The sequence below is a fragment of the Cyanistes caeruleus genome, chromosome Z, assembly GCF_971803275.1.
Source record: "Cyanistes caeruleus chromosome Z, bCyaCae1.hap1.1, whole genome shotgun sequence".
NCBI lineage: Eukaryota > Metazoa > Chordata > Aves > Passeriformes > Paridae > Cyanistes > Cyanistes caeruleus.
In genome coordinates this window covers 81,177,676-81,197,903 of record NC_141732.1, presented here as the reverse complement: position 1 = coordinate 81,197,903, position 20,228 = coordinate 81,177,676, and the positions used below count along the sequence as shown (strand labels likewise).

The 20,228-nt window shown below is 32.2% G+C and overlaps 1 protein-coding gene across 1 annotated transcript in view; it reads right to left on the bottom strand.

Annotated features, from left to right (window-relative positions):
- Nucleotides 1-8,343: 8,343 nt before the first annotated feature.
- The window catches only part of DCC (DCC netrin 1 receptor), a 58,499-nt gene continuing 46,614 nt past the window's right edge, over nt 8,344-20,228 (bottom strand). Inside the window, exons 11-13 of the mRNA XM_086867433.1 lie at nt 17,580-17,732; nt 11,444-11,568; nt 8,344-9,264 (exon numbers count right to left, since the gene is read on the bottom strand). Coding sequence (XP_086723559.1) covers nt 9,175-9,264; nt 11,444-11,568; nt 17,580-17,732 — 368 coding nt within the window. The 3' untranslated portion in view covers nt 8,344-9,174. The remainder of the gene's footprint in view (nt 9,265-11,443; nt 11,569-17,579; nt 17,733-20,228) is intronic.

The following is a 20,228-nucleotide window of genomic DNA, read 5'->3' as shown; positions in this document are numbered from 1 at the left end:
AAAAAAAATTTGGGATTTTTTTTTCATTTTTAATCCAAAAAAATTCGGAATTTTTAAAATTTTTAATCAAAAAAAATTCAGAATTTTTAAACTTTTTTAATTTAAAGAATTTGGGGATTTTTGTAAAATGTTGGGAATTTTAAGTTTAAAAAATTAAATTTAATTAATTTAATTTATTTTAATTTTAAAATTTAATTTTAAAAATTTAATTTTTTAAAATCTAATTTTTAAAAAATTTTATTAAAAAAATTTGGAATTTTTTTTTTCATTTTTAATTTTAAAAAAATCGGATTTTTTAAGATTTTTAATCCCAATTATTTGGGAATTTTAAAATCTTTTTAATTAAATAAAATTTGAATTCTTTTCATTTTTAATCCAAAAAAATCGGGAACTTCTTGAATTTTTTATTTTTAATTCAGTAAAATTTTAATTAAATCAAATATTGGGGAAAATTTTTAAATTTTTATTAAAAAAATTTAATTTTTTTTTACTTTTAATCCAAAAAAATTCGGGAATCTTTAAATTTTTAATTCAAAAAAATTTGGGAATTTTTATATTTTTAATCCCAAATTTTTGGGAATTTTTAAAAAATTTTGAAATTAAATAAATTTGGGAATTTTTAAAATTTTTTTCAATTTCTAAAAAATTTTAATTTAAAAAAAAATGGGATTTTTTTCCATTTTTAATCCAAAAAAAATTCAGATTTTTTTAAATTTTTAATCAAAAAAAATTAAATAATTTTTAAAATTATTTTTAATTTAAATAATTTGGGAATTTTTTTTAAATTTTGGGAATTTTTTCAAAAAAATTTAATTAAAAAAATTCGGGAATTTTTTCCATTTTTAATCCAAAAAAATTCAGGAATTTTTATCATTTTTATATTAAAAAATTTGGGATTTTTTTTTATAATTTTTAATTCAATAAAATTTGGAAAACTTTAAAATTTTTAATTAAAATAAATTTAAATTTTTTTCATTTTTTTATCCAAAAAAATTCGGATTTTTTAAGATTTTTAATCCCAAATTTTGGGGAATTTTTAAAAATTTTTATTCCAAAGAAAATTGGGAATTTTTTAAATTTTTTAATTTTAAAAATTTGGGAATTTTTTTAAATTTTTAATTATAAAAAAAATTGGATTTTTTTCCATTTTTAATCCAAAAAAATTCGGAATTTTTTAAATTTTTAATCAAAAAAAATTCAGAAATTTTTAAACTTTTTTAATTTAAATAATTTGGGAATTTTTGTAAAATTTTGGGAATTTTTTAAAAAAATTTAATTAAAAAAATTTGGGATTTTTTTCCATTTTTAATCCAAAAAAATTCAGGAATTTTTATCATTTTTATATCAAAAAATTTGGGAAATTTTTTTAAAATTTATAATTCAATAGAATTTGGAAAACTTTAAAATTTTTAATTAAAATAAATTTAAATTTTTTCCATTTTTAATCCAAAAAAATTCAGGAATTTTTATCATTTTTATATCAAAAAATCGGGAATTTTTTTATATTTTTTTTTTAATTAAAAAATTTGAAATTCTTTTAATTTTTAAATCCAAAATAACCAAAAAAATCAGAATTCTTAAAAATTAAAATTTTCCATTTTTAATCCCAAATTTTGCAGAATTTTTTTATTAAAAATTTTTAAATTTTGATTTAATTTTAATTCAAATTAAAAATTTGAATCTGATTGAATTTTTCCCGGGAATTTTTTTCCCCTCCCCCTCCCCCCAATCTAAAAAAATCTAAAATTAAATTAAAAATTTAATTAAAAATTCAAAAATTTCCCGGGAATTTTTTTTTCTACATTTTTCCCGGGAAAATTCGCTGCATCTAATGAATAAATTACCATAAATTATGCAAATGAGCCCCTCCCACCCCCTCCCTTTTTTTTCTAATCCCGAAATTTTTGGGGTTTTTTTTTTGGTTGGAAATTGGAGGAAAAAATTGGGAATTTTTAAAGGGAAAATCCTGGAATTGTTGGGAAAATTTGGGAATTTTTTCCTGGAATTTTTTTCTTTTTTTTTGGGAATTTTTCCCCATTTTTTGGGGATTTTATTTTATGGATTTTTTCCCATTTTTAGGGAATTTTTCCCATTTTTTTTTTAATTTTTTTTCCCATTTTTGGGGGGATTTTTTTCCAATTTTTTGGGGATTTTTTCCCCATTTTTTCGGATTTTTTCCCCATTTTTTTTGAATTTTTTCCCATTTTTCCTGGAATTTCCTCTTTTTTTTTCCTGGAATTTTTTCCCTTTTTTTGGGGAATTTTTCCCCATTTTTTCCCATTTTTTGGGGAATTTTCCTCATTTTTTTCCTGGATTTTTTTCCCTTTTTATCCTTTTTTTCCTGGAATTTTTTCCCTTTTTTTTGGGATTTTTTTCCCATTTTTTTAGGGAATTTTTTTTATTTTTTGGGGATTTTATTTTTTGGATTTTTTCCTATTTTTAGGGAATTTTTCCCATTTTTTTTAAAATTTTTTTCCCATTTTTCCTGGAATTTTCCTCTTTTTTTTCCTGGATTTTTTTCCCTTTTTATTCTTTTTTTTCCTGGAATTTTTTCCCTTTTTTTGGGAATTTTTCCCATTTTTTTCCCATTTTTTCCCCATTTTTTGGGGAATTTTCCTCTTTTTTTTCCTGGATTTTTTTCCCCTTTTTATCCTTTTTTTCCTGGAATTTTTTCCCTTTTTTTTGGGAATTTTTCCCATTTTTTCCCCATTTTTTTCTCATTTTGTCCCATTTTTTGGGGATTTTTTTTCCCCATTTTTCCTGGAATTTTCCTCTTTTTTTTTCCTGGAATTTTTTTCCTTTTTTGGGGGAATTTTTCCCATTTTTTTCCCATTTTTTTCCCATTTTTTTGGGATTTTTTTCCCCATTTTTCCTGGAATTTTGCTCTTTTTTTCCCGGATTTTTTTCCCTTTTTATCCTGTTTTTTCCTGGAATTTTTTCTTTTTTTGGGGGGATTTTTCCCCATTTTTTAGGGAATTTTTTTCATTTTTGGGGGATTTCATTTTCTGGATTTTTTCCCATTTTTAGGGAATTTTTCCCATTTTTTTCCCATTTTTTTCCCATTTATTCCCCATTTTTCCTGGAATTTTCCCCTTTTTTTTCCTGGAATTTTTTCCCTTTTTTTGGGATTTTTTTCCCATTTTTTTTCATATTTTTTCCCCTTTTTTCCTGGTTTTTTTCCCCTTTTTTTGGGGAATTTTTCCCATTTTTTTAAAAAATTTTTTTCCCATTTTTTGGGGGATTTTTTCCCCATTTTTCCTGGAATTTTCCTCTTTTTTTTCCTGGATTTTTTCCCATTTTTGGGGGATTTTTTTCATTTTTGGGGGGGATTTTATTTTCTGGATTTTTTCCCATTTTTAGGGAATTTTTCCCATTTTCTTCCCATTTTTTTCCCATTTTTTTTGAATTTTTTCCCATTTTTTCCTGGAATTTTTCCCATTTTTGGGGAATTTTTTTCCCCATTTTTCCTGGAATTTTCCTCTTTTTTTCCTGGATTTTTTTCCCTTTTTGGGGGGAATTTTTCCCTTTTTTTTTCCCATTTTTTTCCCATTTTTTTTCCCATTTTTTGGGGATTTTATTTCCTGGAATTTTTCCCATTTTTTAGGGAATTTTTTTCATTTTTTTTGGATTTTATTTTCTGGATTTTTTTTCATTTTTAGGGAATTTTTCCCATTTTTTTTTTAATTTTTTTTCCCATTTTTGGGGGGATTTTTTTCCAATTTTTTGGGGATTTTTTTCCCCATTTTTTGGGGGATTTTTTTCCCCATTTTTTTTGAATTTTTTCCCATTTTTCCTGGAATTTCCTCTTTTTTTTTCCTGGAATTTTTTCCCTTTTTTTGGGGAATTTTTCCCCATTTTTTGGGGATTTTTTTCCCCATTTTTCCTGGAATTTTCCTCTTTTTTTCCTGAATTTTTTCCCTTTTTTGGGGATTTTTTTCCCATTTTTTTTCATATTTTTTCCTTTTTTTTCCTGGATTTTTTCCCCTTTTTTAGGGGAAATTTTTCCCTTTTTTTGGATTTTTTTCCCATTTTTTAGGGGAATTTTTCCCATTTTTTTGGAATTTTTTTCCCATTTTTCCTGGAATTTTCCTCTTTTTTTTCCTGAATTTTTTTCCCTTTTTATCCTTTTTTTCCTGGAATTTTTTCCCATTTTTTGGGGAATTTTTTCCCTTTTTTGGGGGAATTTTTCCCATTTTTTTCCCATTTTTTTCCCATTTTTTGGGGATTTTTTTTCCCCATTTTTCCTGGAATTTTCCTCTTTTTTTTCCTGTTTTTCTTTCCCTTTTTATCCTTTTTTTTCCTGGAATTTTTTCTTTTTTTTTGGGACTTTTTCCCTTTTTTTTTGGAATTTTTTTTCATTTTTTGGGGATTTTATTTTCTGGATTTTTTCCCATTTTTAGGGAATTTTTCCCATTTTTTTTTAAATTTTTTCCCATTTTTTTGGAATTTTTTTCCCCATTTTTCCTGGAATTTTCCTCTTTTTTTTCCTGGAATTTTTTCCCTTTTTTTTGGGGAATTTTTCCCATTTTTTCCCCATTTTTTCCCCATTTTTTTCCCATTTTTTTCCCATTTTTTCCCCATTTTTTCCCCATTTTTTTCCCATTTTTTCCCCATTTTTTTCCCATTTTTGGGGGAATTTTTCCCTTTTTTTGTAAAATTTTTTTCCCATTTTTTGGGGATTTTTTCCCATTTTTCCTGGAATTTTCCTTTTTTTTTTCCTGGATTTTTTTCTCTTTTTATTCTTTTTTTTCCTGGATTTTTTTCCCTTTTTTGGGCTAATTTTTCCCATTTTTTCCCCATTTTTTTCCCATTTTTTTCTCATTTTTTCCCATTTTTTGGGGATTTTTTTCCCATTTTTCCTGGAATTTTTCCCATTTTTTGGGGATTTTTTTTCCCCATTTTTCCTGGAATTTTCCTCTTTTTTTTCCTGTTTTTCTTTCCCTTTTTATCCTTTTTTTCCTGGAATTTTTTCTTTTTTTTTGGGACTTTTTCCCTTTTTTTTTGGAATTTTTTTTCATTTTTTGGGGATTTTATTTTCTGGATTTTTTCCCATTTTTAGGGAATTTTTCCCATTTTTTTTTAAATTTTTTCCCATTTTTTTGGAATTTTTTTCCCCATTTTTCCTGGAATTTTCCTCTTTTTTTTCCTGGATTTTTTTCCCTTTTTTTGGGAATTTTTCCCATTTTTTTGGGAATTTTTTTCCAATTTTTGGGGGATTTTTTCCCCATTTTTTTTGGAATTTTTTCCCCATTTTTCCTGGAATTTTCCTCTTTTTTTTCCTGGATTTTTTTCCTTTTATATCCTTTTTTTCCTGGAATTTTTTCCCTTATTTTGGGGAATTTTTCCCATTTTTTTCCCATTTTTTCCCCAATTTTTCCCCATTTTTCCTGGAATTTTCCTCATTTTTTTCCTGGATTTTTTTCCCTTTTTATCCTTTTTTTCCTGGATTTTTTTCCTTTTTTTTGGGATTTTTTTCCCATTTTTTAGGGAATTTTTTTTTATTTTTTGGGGATTTTATTTTTTGGATTTTTTCCCATTTTTAGGGAGTTTTTCCCTTTTTTTTTTTTAATTTTTTTCCCATTTTTGGGGGGATTTTTTCCCCATTTTTTTAGTAATTTTTTCCCATTTTTTTCCCATTTTTTCCCATTTTTTGGGGATTTTTTTTCCCCATTTTTCCTGGAATTTTCCTCTTTTTTTCCTGAATTTTTTTCCCTTTTTATCCTTTTTTTCCTGGAATTTTTTCCCATTTTTTGGGGAATTTTTTCCCTTTTTTGGGGGAATTTTTCCCATTTTTTTCCCATTTTTTTCCCATTTTTGGGGGATTTCTTTCCCCATTTTTCCTGGAATTTTCCTCTTTTTTTCCCAGATTTTTTTCCCTTTTTTGGGGGGAATTTTTCCCATTTTTTTCTCATTTTTTCCCCTTTTTTTTGGAATTTTTTCCCCATTTTTCCTGGAATTTTCCTCTTTTTTTCTTGGATTTTTTTCCCTTTTTCTCCTGTTTTTTCCTGGAATTTTTTCCCTTTTTTTGGGAATTTTTCCCTTTTTTTGGATTTTTTTCCCATTTTTTGGGGAATTTTTTTCCCCATTTTTCCTGGAATTTTCCTCTTTTTTTTCCTGGAATTTTTCCCATTTTTGGGGGGATTTTTTTTCATTTTTTTGGGATTTTATTTTCTGGATTTTTTCCCATTTTTAGGGAATTTTTCCCATTTTTTTTAAAATTTTTTTCCCTTTTTTTGGGGATTTTTTCCCATTTTTCCTGGAATTTTTCTCTTTTTTTTCGTGGAATTTTTTCCCTTTTTTTGGGAATTTTTCCCATTTTTTTAGGGAATTTTTTTCATTTTTTTGGGATTTTATTTTCTGGATTTTTTCCATTTTTAGGGAATTTTTCCCATTTTTCCTGGAATTTTTCCCATTTTTTGGGGATTTTTTTTCCCCATTTTTCCCGGAATTTTTCTCTTTTTTTCCCTGGATTTTTTCCATTTTTTTGGGGAATTTTTTCCCATTTTTTTTTGATTTTATTCCCATTTTTTTGGGAATTTTTTCCCCATTTTTCCTGGAATTTTCCCCTTTTTTCCCTAGATTTTTTCCCTTTTTATTATTTTTTTTCCTGGAATTTTTTCCCTTTTTTTGTGGAATTTTTCCCATTTTTTTTCATATTTTTTCCCCATTTTTCCTGGAATTTTCCTCCTTTTTTTTTCCTGGATTTTTTTTCTTTTTTTGGAGGAATTTTTCCAATTTTTTGGGGATTTTTTTTCCCCATTTTTCCAGAATATTTTCCCATTTTTCCCTGAAATTTCTTCCCATTTTTCCAGGATTTTCCCCCCATTTTCCAGGATTTTTTCCCCATTTTTCCAGGATTTTTTCTGAATTTTTTCCCATTTTTCCAGGATTTTTTCCCATTTTTCCCGGATTTTTTCCCCATTTTTCCATGAAATTTCTTCCCATTTTTCCAGGATTTTTCCCCCATTTTTCCAGGATTTTTTCCCATTTTTTCTGGAATTTTACCAGGATTTTTTTCCCATTTTTCCAGGATTTTTTCCCATTTTTCCATGAAATTTCTTCCATATTTTTCCCAGAATTTTTCCCATTTTTCCAGGATTTTTTTCCCATTTTCCCCAGAATTTTTACCAAGAATTTTCCCATTTTTCCAGGATTTTTTCCAGGATTTTTTTCCCATTTTTCCAGGATTTTTTCTGAATTTTTTCTCATTTTTCCTGGATTTCTTACAGAATTTTTTTCCCATTTTCCCAGAATTTTTTCCCATTTTTCCAGGATTTTTTCCAATTTTCCCATGAAATTTCTTCTTTTTTCCAGGATTTTTTTCTCATTTTTCCAGCATTTTTTTCCCATTTTTCCAGGATTTTTTCTGATTTTTTTCCCATTTTTCCAGGATCATTTTCCCATTTTTCCCAGAATTTTTTTCCCATTTTTCCAGGATTTTTTTCCCATTTTTCCAGGATTTTTTCCCATTTTTCCAGGATTTTTTCCCATTTTTCCATGAATCTTCTTCCCATTTTTCCAGGATTTTTTCTGAATTTTTTCCCATTTTTCCAGGATTTTTTCCCATTTTTCCATGAAATTTCTTCCATTTTTCCAGGATTTTTTCTGAATTTTTCCCATTTTTCCAGAAATTTTTTCCCATTTTTCCAGGATTTTTTCCAGGATTTTTTCCCCATTTTTCCATGTAATTTCTTCCCATTTTTCCAGGATTTTTTCTGAATTTTTTCCCATTTTTTCCGAATTTTTTCCCATTTTTCCAGGATTTTTTTTCCCATTTTTCCAGGAATTTTTCCAGGATTTTTTTCCCATTTTTCCAGGATAATTTTCCCTTTTTTCCCAGAATTTTTTCCCATTTTTCCAGGATTTTTTCTGAATTTTTTCCCATTTTTTCAGGATTTTTTCCCATTTTTCCAGGATTTTTTCCAGGATTTTTTCCCCATTTTTCCATGAAATTTCTTCCCATTTTTCCAGGATTTTTTCTGAATTTTTCCCCATTTTCCCAGGATTTTTTTCCCATTTTTCCCAGAATTTTTACCAAGAATTTTCCCACTTTTCCAGGAATTTTTCCAGAATTTTTTCCCATTTTTCCAGGATTTTTTTTCTTATTTTTCCAGGATTTTTTCTGAATTTTTTCCCATTTTTCCATGAAATTTCTTCCCATTTTTCCAGGGTTTTTTTCCCATTTTTCCAGGATTTTTTCCCATTTTTCCAGGAATTTTTCCAGGATTTTTTTCCCATTTTTCCAGGATAATTTTCCCTTTTTTCCCAGAATTTTTTCCCATTTTTCCAGGATTTTTTCTGAATTTTTTCCCATTTTTTCAGGATTTTTTCCCATTTTTCCAGGATTTTTTCCAGGATTTTTTCCCCATTTTTCCATGAAATTTCTTCCCATTTTTCCAGGATTTTTTCTGAATTTTTTCCCATTTTTCCAGGATTCTTTTCTGATTTTTCCCAGAATTTTTTTCCCATTTTTCCAGGATTTTTTTCAGGATTTTTTTCCCCATTTTCCAGGATTTTTTTCCCATTTTTCCAGGATTTTTTCTGAATTTTTTCCCATTTTTCCAGGATTTTTTCCCGGATTTTTCCCCATTTTTTCTGAATTTTTTCCCATTTTTCCAGGATTTTTTTCCCATTTTTCCAGGATTTTTTCTGAATTTTTTCCCATTTTTCCATGAATTTTTCCCGGATTTTTTCCCCATTTTTCCAGGATTTTTTTCCCATTTTTCCAGGAATTTTTCCAGGATTTTTTTCCCATTTTTCCAGGATTTTTTCTGAATTTTTTCCCATTTTTCCAGGATTTTTTTCCCATTTTTCCAGGATTTTTTTCCCATTTTTCCAGGAATTTTTCCAGGATTTTTTTCCCATTTTTCCAGGATTTTTTCTGAATTTTTTCCCATTTTTCCAGGATTTTTTTTCCCATTTTTCCAGGATTTTTCCCCATTTTCCCATGAAACTTCTTCCCATTTTTCCCAAATTCCCCCTCCAAAAACCCCCAAAAAAACCCCAAAAATTCCCATTTTCCCCCCAAAAAACCCCAAAAAAACCCCAATTTCCCCTCTAAATCCCCAAAAAACCCCCAAATTCCACCATTTTTTTTTTCCCATTCAGATTTCCCGACCCCAAAACCTCGGGAATTTTTGGAATTTTGGGAATTCCGAGGGATTTTTTTGGGAATTAAAAGGCGGATCCAGTGATGGCGTTGAGTTGTTTCATCAGCCCTTCCAAACTCGCCATTTGCTCGCTCAGCTCGTCCTGTTCGTAAACCTGGGGGATCCCAAAAAAAACCTGGAATGTTGGGAATTCCCGGGAAATTTCCAATCCCTGACAATTCCCACTTTGCCCAAATTTTTCCCCGTTTTATTTGGATTTTTATCCCAATTTTTTCCCATTTTTTCCCATTTTTATCCCAATTTTTTTGCATTTTTTTCCCATTTTTATCCCAATTGTTCCCCATTTTTCCCCCAATTGTTATCCCAATTTTCCCCAATTTTATTCCAATTTTTCCCCAATTTTCCCCCATTTTTTCCCAATTTTTCCCCAATTTTTTCCCATTTTTATCCCAATTTTTCCCCATTTTTTCCCAAATTTTTCCCAATTATATTCCAATTTTTCCCCATTTTTATTCCAATTTTTCCCCAATTTTTCCCAATTTTTCCCCAATTTTTCCCCAATTTTTCCCCATTTTCATCCCAATTTTTCCACATTTTTCCCCATTTCATCCCAATTTTTCCCCCAATTATATCCCAATTTTTTCCCATTTTTATTTCAATTTTTCCCCATTTTTATTCCAATTTTTATCCCAATTTTTCCCCATTTTTATCCCATTTTTCCCCATTTTTATCCCAAATTTTTTCCCAATTTTTCCCCATTTTTCCCCATTTTTATCCCAATTTTTTCCCATTTTTTCCCCATTTTTATCCCAATTTTTTCCCATTTTTTCCCCATTTTTATCCCAATTTTTTTCTATTTTTTCCCCATTTTTATCCCAATTTTTTCCCATTTTTTCCCCATTTTTATCCCAATTTTTTTGCATTTTTTTCCCATTTTTATCCAAATTTTTCCCCATTTTTCCCCCAATTTTTATCCCAATTTTCCCCATTTTTATTCCAATTTTTATCCCAATTTTTCCCCAATTTTATTCCAATTTTCCCCAATTTTATTCCAACTTTTCCCCAATTTTTCCCCATTTTTTCCCCATTTTTTCCCCATTTTTTCCCATTTTTCCCCATTTTTTCCCCAATTTTTTTGCATTTTTTCCCCATTTTTATCCCAATTTTTTCCCATTTTTTCCCATTTTTATCCCAAATTTTTTCCCAATTTTTCCCCATTTTTCCCCATTTTTATCCCATTTTTTTTGCATTTTTTTCCCATTTTTATCCCAATTTTTTTGCATTTTTCCCCATTTTTATCCCAATTTTATTCTATTTTTTCCCCATTTTTATCCCAATTTTTTCCCATTTTTTCCCCATTTTTATCCCAATTTTTTTGCATTTTTTCCCATTTTTATCCCAATTTTTTTGCATTTTTTCCCCATTTTTATCCCAATTTTTTCCCATTTTTTCCCCATTTTTGTCCCAATTTTTTTCTATTTTTTTCCCATTTTTATCCCAATTTTTTTCTATTTTTTCCCCATTTTTATCCCAATTTTTTTGCATTTTTTCCCCATTTTTATCCCAATTTTTTCCCATTTTTTCCCCATTTTTATCCCAATTTTTTCCCATTTTTTCCCATTTTTATCCCAATTTTTTCCCATTTTTTCCCCATTTTTATCCCAATTTTTTTCTATTTTTTCCCATTTTTATCCCAATTTTTCCCATTTTTTCCCATTTTTATCCCAATTTTTTCCCATTTTTTCCCCATTTTTATCCCAATTTTTTTGCATTTTTTCCCATTTTTATCCCAATTTTTCCCCAATTTTTTCCCATTTTCAATCCAATTTTCCCCATTTTTCCCCCAATTTTTCCCCCATTTTATTCCCAATTTTCCCCCATTTTTCCCCATTTTTTTCCCATTTTTTCCCATTTTTATTCCAATTTTCCCCCAATTTTTATCCCATTTTTTTCCTAATTTTTCCCCATTTTTCCCCCGATTTCCCCCATTTTCATCCCAATTTTAATTCAATTTTTCCCCCATTTTTCCCAATTTTTTCCCAATTTTTCCCCCATTTTTCCCCCATTTTCCCCCAATTTTTCCCCAATTTTTCCCCCATTTTTTCCTGATTTTCCCCCATTTTTCCCCAATTTTTCATCCCAATTTTCCCCCAATTTTCCCCAATTTTCCCCCAATTTTTCCCCAATTTTTCCCCCATTTTCATCCCAATTTTTCCCCAATTTTCCCCATTTTTCCCCCATTTTTCCCCCCATTTTTTCCCCAATTTTTTCCCAATTTCCCCCAATTTTCCCCCATTTCCCTCCCCCCTTTCCCCTGCCCCGTTCCCGCTCACGTTTCCGGCCTCGCTCCGCGGCTCCGGGGCGTCCTCGGCGCATTCCGGCGCCGTGGGAACCGACACCGGCAGCAGCGGCGAGCGAGCTTTGCCCGGGAAGCCCAGCGACGCCGTCTTCAGGGGGGCTGCGGAGGCGGGAAACGCTCAGAAAGGGCGGGAAAAGTGGGAAACGGCGGGAAAAAATGGGAAATGGCGGGAAACGCTCAGAAAGGGCGGGAAAAATGGGAAATGGCGGGAAAAATGGGAAATGGCGGGAAAAAATGGGAAATGGCGGGAAAAAATGGGAAATGGCGGGAAAAATGGGAAATGGCGGGAAAAAATGGGAAATGGCGGGAAACGCTCAGAAAGGGCGGGAAAAGTGGGAAATGGCGGGAAAAAATGGGAAATGGCGGGAAAAATGGGAAATGGCGGGAAAATGGGAAATGGCGGGAAAATGGGAAATGGCGGGAAAAAATGGGAAATGGTGGGGAAAATGGGAAATGGAGGGAAAATGGGAAATGGCGGGAAAATGGCAAATGGCGGGAGAAATGGGGAATGGCGGGAAAAAATGGGAAATGGCGGGAAAAAATGGGAAATGGCGGGAAAAATGGGAAATGGAGGGAAAAATGGGAAATGGAGGGAAACGCTCAGAAAGGGCGGGAAAAATGGGAAATGGCGGGAAAAAATGGGAAATGGCGGGAAAAAATGGGAAATGGCGGGAAAAATGGGAAATGGAGGGAAAATGGGAAATGGAGGGAAACGCTCAGAACGGGCGGGAAAAGTGGGAAAGGGCGGGAAAAATGGGAAATGGCGGGAAAAAATGGGAAATGGCGGGAAAAAATGGGAAATGGCGGGAAAATGGGAAATGGCGGGAAAAAATGGGAAATGGCGGGAAAAATGGGAAATGGCGGGAAAATGGGGAATGGAGGGAAAATGGGGAATGGCGGGGAAATGGGGAATGGCGGGAAAAATGGGAAATGGAGGGAAAATGGGAAATGGCGGGAAAAATGGGAGAAGGCGGGAAAAGACCAGGAAAAAGCGGGAAAAGGTCAGGAAAGGCGGGAAGAAATGGGAAAAGGTGGGAAAAAATGGGAAAAGGTCAGGAAAAGGCAAGGGGAAAATGGGAAAAGACGGGGAAAATCAAAATGGTGGGAAAACAGCCAGAAATGGCGGGAAAAAATGGGAAATGGCGGGAAAAAAACAGGAAAAGGAGAGAAAAGAGCAGGGAAAGGCGGGAAAAAATGGGAAATGGCGGGAAAAATGGAAAAAGGTGGGAAAAAGTCAGGAAAAGGTGGGAAAAGGCGTCAAGAAAATGGGGGAAAATTGGGAAGAAAATGGGGAAAAATAGGGAGAAAAATAGGAAAAAATTGGGAGAAAAAAAATGGGAAAAAATTGGGGAAAAATTGGAAAAAAATGGGAAAAAATGGAGAAAAATTTGGGATAATTTTGGAACTATTATGGGATGTTACCTTGGGCCAGCAGGGGTGGGTAGGGAACGTTGGGATCCATGGGATTGGGAAAAATGGGGAAAAATGGGGAAAAAATGGGGAAAAATTGAGAAAAAATTGGAAAAAATCCAGGAAAAATGGGGAAAAATTGAAAAAAATATGGGAAAAAATAGGATAAAAATGGGATAAAAATGGGGATAAAATTGGGGAAAAAATGGGAAAAAAATTGGGGAAAAAATGGGAAAAAATGGGGAAAAAATGGGGAAAAAATGGGGAAAATTGGGGAAAAATTGGGGAAAAATTGGGGAAAAAATGGGAAAAAATTGGGGAAAAAATGGGGGAAAAAATGGGAAAAAATTGGGGGAAAATGGGGAAAAATTGGGGAAAAATTGGGGAAAAATTGAGGAAAAATTGGGGAAAAATGGGGAAAAAAATGGGAAAAATGGGGAAAAATTGGGGGAAAATTGGGGAAAAATTGGGGAAAAAATGGGGAAAAATTGGGGGAAAATTGGGGTAAAATTGGGGAAAAATTGGGGAAAAAATGGGGGAAAAATGGGGAAAAATTGGGGAAAAATTGGGGAAAAATTGGGGAAAAATTGGGGAAAAAATGGGGAAAAATTGGGGGAAAATTGGGGTAAAATTGGGGAAAAATTGGGGAAAAATGGGATAAAATTGGGGAAAAATTGGGGAAAAATTGGGGAGAAATTGGGGAAAAATTGGGAAAAAATGGGAAATAAATGGGAAAAAAATTGGGAAAAATTGAGTAAAAATAGGGAAAAAATGGGGAAAAAAATGGGAAAAAATTGGGGAAAAATTGGGGAAAAATTGGGGAAAAATTGGGGAAAAATTGGGGAAAAATTGGGGGAAAATTGGGGAAAAATTGGGGAAAAATTGGGGGAAAATTGAGGAAAAATTGGGGAAAAAATGGGGAAAAATTGGGGAAAAAATGGGGAAAAATGTGGAAAAATTGGGGAAAAATTGGGGGAAAATTGGGGAAAAAATGGGGAAAAAATGGGGAAAAATTGGGGAAAAAATGGGGAAAATTGGGGAAAAATTGGGAAAAATTGGGGAAAAATTGGGGAAAAATTGGGGAAAAATGGGGAAAAAATGGGGGAAAAATTGGGGAAAATTGGGGAAAAATTGGGGAAAAATTGGGGAAAAATGGGATAAAAATGGGACAAAAATGGGATAAAATGGGGAAAAATTGGGGAAAAAATGGGGAAAAAATGGGGAAAAATTGGGGAAAAAATGGGGAAAAAATGGGGAAAAATTGGGAAAAAATTGGGAAAAAATGGGGAAAAAATGGGAAAAAATGGGGAAAAAATGGGGAAAAATTGGGGAAAAAATTGGAAAAAAATGGCAAAAAATTTGGAAAAAAATGGGAAAAAATGGGATAAAAATGGGAAAAAATTGGGGAAAAAATGGGAAAAAAATGGGAAAAAATGGGGAAAATTGTGGCTAAATTGTGGCTAAATTTGGGCTGATTTGGGCTAAGTTGGGACTATTATGGGATGTTACCTTGGGCCAGCAGGGGCGGGTAGGGGACGTTGGGATCCACGGCATTGGCGAAGCTGCGCAGGGGATGGGTGGGACGGACGCAGGCGGTCGGGATGGTCCTGCTGGGAATTTCCTCGGGGTTGGGAAAAATGGGGAAAAATTGGGGAAAAATGGGGAAAAATTGGGGAAAAAATGGGGAAAAAATGGGAAAAAATTGGGGAAAAATTGGGGAAAAATTGGGAAAAAATTGGGGAAAAATTGGGGAAAAAATGGGGAAAAAATGGGGAAAAAATGGGAAAAAATGGGGAAAAATTGGGGAAAAATGGGGAAAAATTGGGGAAAAATTGGGGAAAAATTGGGGAAAAATTGGGGAAAAATGGCAAAAAATTTGGAAAAAAATGGGAAAAATTGGGTAAAAAATGGGATAAAAATTGGATAAAATTGGGGAAAAAATTGGAAAAAAATGAGATAAAAATGGGAAAAAAATGGGAAAAAAATGGGAAAAAAATGGGAAAAAATGGGAAAAAAATGGGAAAAATTGTGGCTAAATTGTGGCTAAATTTGGGCTGATTTGGGCTAAGTTGGGACTATTATGGGATGTTACCTTGGGCCAGCAGGGGCGGGTAGGGGACGTTGGGATCCACGGCATTGGCGAAGCTGCGCAGGGGATGGGTGGGACGGACGCAGGCGGTCGGGATGGTCCTGCTGGGAATTTCCTCGGGGTTGGGAAAAATGGGGAAAAATTGGGGAAAAAATGGGGAAAAAATGGGGAAAAAATGGGGAAAAATTGAGGAAAAATTGGGAAAAATTGGGGGAAAATTGGGGGAAAAAATGGGGAAAAATTGGGGAAAAATTGGGGAAAAATTGGGGGAAAATTGGGGAAAAAAATGGGGAAAAATTGGGGAAAAAATGGGGAAAAAATGGGGAAAAATTGGGGAAAAATTGGGGAAAAATTGGGGAAAAAATGGGGGAAAATTGGGGAAAAATTGGGGAAAAAATGAGATAAAAATTTGAAAAAAATGGGAAAAAAATGGGAAAAAAATGGGAAAAAAATGGGAAAAAAATGGGAAAAAAATGGGAAAAAAATGGGAAAAAATGGGAAAAATTTGTGCTAAATTGTGGCTAAATTTGGGCTGATTTGGGCTAAGTTGGGACTATTATGGGATGTTACCTTGGGCCAGCAGGGGCGGGTAGGGGACGTTGGGATCCACGGCATTGGCGAAGCTGCGCAGGGGATGGGTGGGACGGACGCAGGCGGTCGGGATGGTCCTGCTGGGAATTTCCTCGGGGTTGGGAAAAATGGGGAAAAATTGGGGAAAAAATGGGGAAAAAATGGGGAAAAATTGGGGAAAAATTGGGGAAAAATGGGGAAAAATTGGGGAAAAAATGGGGAAAAAATGGGGAAAAATTGGGGAAAAAATGGGGAAAAATTGGGGAAAAAATGGGGAAAAATTGGGGAAAAATTGGGGAAAAATTGGGGGAAAAAATGGGAAAAAATGGGGAAAAAATGGGATAAAATTGGGGAAAAATTGGGAAAAAATTGGGGAAAAATGGGGAAAAATTGGGAAAAATTGGGGAAAAATTAGGGGAAAATTGGGAAAAAATTGGGGAAAAATTGGGGGAAAATTGGGGAAAAATTGGGGAAAAATTGGGGAAAAAATGGGATAAAAATTGGATAAAATTGGGGAAAAAATGGGAAAAAAATGGGAAAAAAATGGGAAAAAAATGGGATAAAAATGGGGAAAAATGGGATAAAAATGGGAAAAAAATGGGAAAAATTGTGGCTAAATTGTGGCTAAATTTGGGCTAATTTGGGCTAAGTTGGGACTATTATGGGATGTTACCTTGGGCCAGCAGGGGCGGGTAGGGGACGTTGGGATCCACGGCATTGGCGAAGCTGCGCAGGGGATGGGTGGGACGGACGCAGGCGGTCGGGATGGTCCTGCTGGGAATTTCCTCGGGGTTGGGAAAAATGGGGAAAAATTGGGGAAAAATGGGGAAAAATTGGGGAAAAAATGGGGAAAAAATGGGGAAAAATTGGGGAAAAATTGGGGAAAAATTGGGGAAAAATTGGGGAAAAATTGGGGAAAAATTGGGGAAAAAATGGGGAAAAAATGGGGAAAAATTGGGGAAAAATTGGGGAAAAATTGGGGGAAAATTGGGGAAAAAATGGGGAAAAATTGGGGGAAAATTGGGGAAAATTGGGGAAAAATTGGGGAAAAAATGGGGAAAAAATTGGGGAAAAATTGGGGAAAAATTAGGGAAAAATTGGGGAAAAATTGGGGAAAAATTGGGGAAAAATTGGGGAAAAATTGGGGAAAAATTGGGGAAAAATTGGGGAAAAAATGGGAAAAAAATGGGAAAAAAATGGGGAAAATTGTGGCTAAATTGTGGCTAAATTTGGGCTGATTTGGGCTAAGTTGGGACTATTATGGGATGTTACCTTGGGCCAGCAGGGGCGGGTAGGGGACGTTGGGATCCACGGCATTGGCGAAGCTGCGCAGGGGATGGGTGGGACGGACGCAGGCGGTCGGGATGGTCCTGCTGGGAATTTCCTCGGGGTTGGGAAAAATGGGGAAAAATTGGGGAAAAAATGGGGAAAAAATGGGGAAAAATTGGGGAAAAATTGGGGAAAAATGGGGAAAAATTGGGGAAAAATTGGGGAAAAAATGGGGAAAAATTGGGGAAAAATTGGGAAAAATTGGGGAAATAAATGGGAAAAAAATTAAGAAAAATAGAGTAAAAATAGGGAAAAAAATGGGGAAAAATGGGAAAAAAATGGGATAAAATTGGGGAAAAAATGGGGAAAAAATGGGAAAAAATAGGAAAAAAATGGGGAAAAAATGGGGAAAAATTAGGGAAAAATTGGGGAAAAATTGGGAAAAAAATTGGAAAAAATGGGATGAAAATGGGATAAAATTGGGAAAAAAATGGGAAAAAAATAGGAAAAAAATGGGAAAAAATGGGAAAAAATTGGGGAAAAAATGGGAAAAATTGGGGGAAAATTGGGGAATAATTGGGGAAAAAATGGGAAAAAAATGGCAAAAAATTTGGAAAAAAATGGGAAAAAATGGGATAAAAATGGGAAAAAAATGGGAAAAAAATGGGAAAAAAATGGGAAAAAAATGGGAAAAAAATGGGAAAAATTGTGGCTAAATTGTGGCTAAATTTGGGCTGATTTGGGCTAAGTTGGGACTATTATGGGATGTTACCTTGGGCCAGCAGGGGCGGGTAGGGGACGTTGGGATCCACGGCATTGGCGAAGCTGCGCAGGGGATGGGTGGGACGGACGCAGGCGGTCGGGATGGTCCTGCTGGGAATTTCCTCGGGGTTGGGATGATCCAGAGGAGGATTTTCGGGAAGAGCTGGTGGGAAAAAAGGGGAAAAAAATTGGATTTTTGGGAAAAAAATGATTTTTTTGGGGAAAAAAATGGATTTTTGGGGAAAAAATTGGATTTTTGGGGGAAAAAAATTGGATTTTTGGGGAAAAAAAATCAATTTTTGAAAAAAAAAATCAATTTTTGGGGAAAAAAATCAATTTTGGGGGAAAAAATTGGATTTTTGGGGAAAAATTGGATTTTTGGGGAAAAAAAATTGGATTTTTGGGGAAAAAAATGATTTTTGGGGAAAAAAATTGATTTTTGGGGAAAAAAAATCAATTTTTGGGGAAAAAAATCAATTTTGGGGAGAAAAATTGGATTTTTGGGGAAAAAAATCGGTTTTGTGGAAAAAAAAAAAATTGATTTTTGGGGGAAAAAAATGAATTTTTGGGAAAAAATGGATTTTTGGGGAAAAAAATTGGAATTTTGGGGAAAAAAATCAGTTTTTGGGGAAAAAAATTGATTTTTGGGGGAAAATATCAGTTTTTGGGGAAAAAAAATTGAATTTTTGGGGAAAAAAAATCAATTTTTGAAAAAAAAAATCAATTTTTGGGGAAAAAAATCAATTTTGGGGAAAAAAATTGGATTTTTAGGGAAAAAAATTAATTTTTGGGGAAAAAAATCAATTTTTGGGGAAAAAAATTGATTTTTGGGGAAAAAATTGGATTTTTGGGGAAAAAAATCAATTTTTGGGAAAAAAAATAGGATTTTTGGGAAAAAATATCAAATTTTGGGAAAAAAATTGGATTTTTGGGGAAAAAAATTGGATTTTTGGGGGAAAAATTTCAATTTTTGGGGTAAAAAAATCAGTTTTTGGGAAAAAAAATTGGATTTTTGGGGAAAAAAAATCAGTTTTTGTTAAAAAAATCGATTTTTGGGAAAAGAAATTGGATTTTTGGGGAAAAAAAATTGGATTTTTGGGGAAAAAAATCAATTTTTGGGGAAAAAAATCAATTTTGGGGAAAAAAATTAATTTTGGGGAAAAAAATTGGATTTTTGGGGAAAAAAATCGGTTTTGTGGAAAAAAAAAATTGATTTTTGGGGGAAAAAAATGAATTTTTGGGAAAAAAATCGATTTTTGGGAAAAAAATTGGATTTTTGGGGAAAAAATTGGATTTTTGGGGAAAAAAAGTTGGATTTTTGGGGGAAAAATTTCAATTTTTGGGGAAAAAAAATCAGTTTTTGGGAAAAAAATTGATTTTTGGGAAAAAAATTGGATTTTTGGGAAAAAAATTGGATTTTTGGGGAAAAAAATGATTTTTTGGGGAAAAAATTGATTTTTAGGGAAAAAAAATTGGATTTTTGGGAAAAAAAATGATTTTTGGGGGAAAAAAATCAATTTTTGAAAAAAAAAATCAATTTTTGGGGAAAAAAATTAATTTTGGGGAAAAAAATTGGATTTTTGGGGAAAAAAATCGGTTTTGTGGAAAAAAAAAATTGATTTTTGGGGGAAAAAAATGAATTTTTGGGAAAAAAATCGATTTTTGGGAAAAAAATTGGATTTTTGGGGAAAAAATTGGATTTTTGGGGAAAAAAAGTTGGATTTTTGGGGGAAAAATTTCAATTTTTGGGGAAAAAAAATCAGTTTTTGGGAAAAAAAAATCAATTTTTGGGGAAAAAAATTGATTTTTGGGAAAAAAATCGATTTTTGGGAAAAAAAATTGGATTTTTGGGGAAAAATATCGGATTTTTGGGGAAAAAAATCGGTTTTGTGGAAAAAAAAAATTGATTTTTGGGAAAGAAATTGGATTTTTGGGGAAAAAAATTGGATTTTTGGGGAAAAAATTTCAATTTTTGGGAAAAAAAATCAGTTTTTGGGAAAAATTTGGATTTTGGGGAAAAAAATTGGATTTTTGGGGAAATAAAATCCATTTTTGGGAAAAAAAATTGGATTTTTGGGAAAAAATGGATTTTTGGGGAAAAAATTGGATTTTTGGGGGAAAAAAATTGGATTTTTGGGAAAAAAATTGGATTTTTAGGGAAAAAAATTGGATTTTTGGGGAAAAAATTTCAATTTTTGGGGAAAAAAATTGGATTTTTGGGGAAAAAATTTCAATTTTTGGGGAAAAAATATCAGTTTTTGGGGAAAAAAATTGGATTTTTGGGGAAAAAAATTGATTTTGGGGGGGAGAAAATCGGTTTTTGGGGAAAAAAATCAGTTTTTGGGAAAAAAAATTAGATTTTTGGGGAAAAAAATCGATTTTTGGAAAAAAAATTTGATTTTTGGGGAAAAAAATCAATTTTTGGGAAAAAAAAGCAATTTTTGGGAAAAAAAAGCAATTTTTGGGAAAAAAAATTTGGATTTTTGGGGAAAAAAAATCAATTTTTGAAAAAAAAAAATCAATTTTTGGGGAAAAAAATCAATTTTGGGGAAAAAAATTGGATTTTTAGGGAAAAAAATTAATTTTTGGGGAAAAAAAATCAAATTTTGGGGAAAAAAATTGATTTTTGGGGAAAAAATTGGATTTTTGGGGAAAAAAA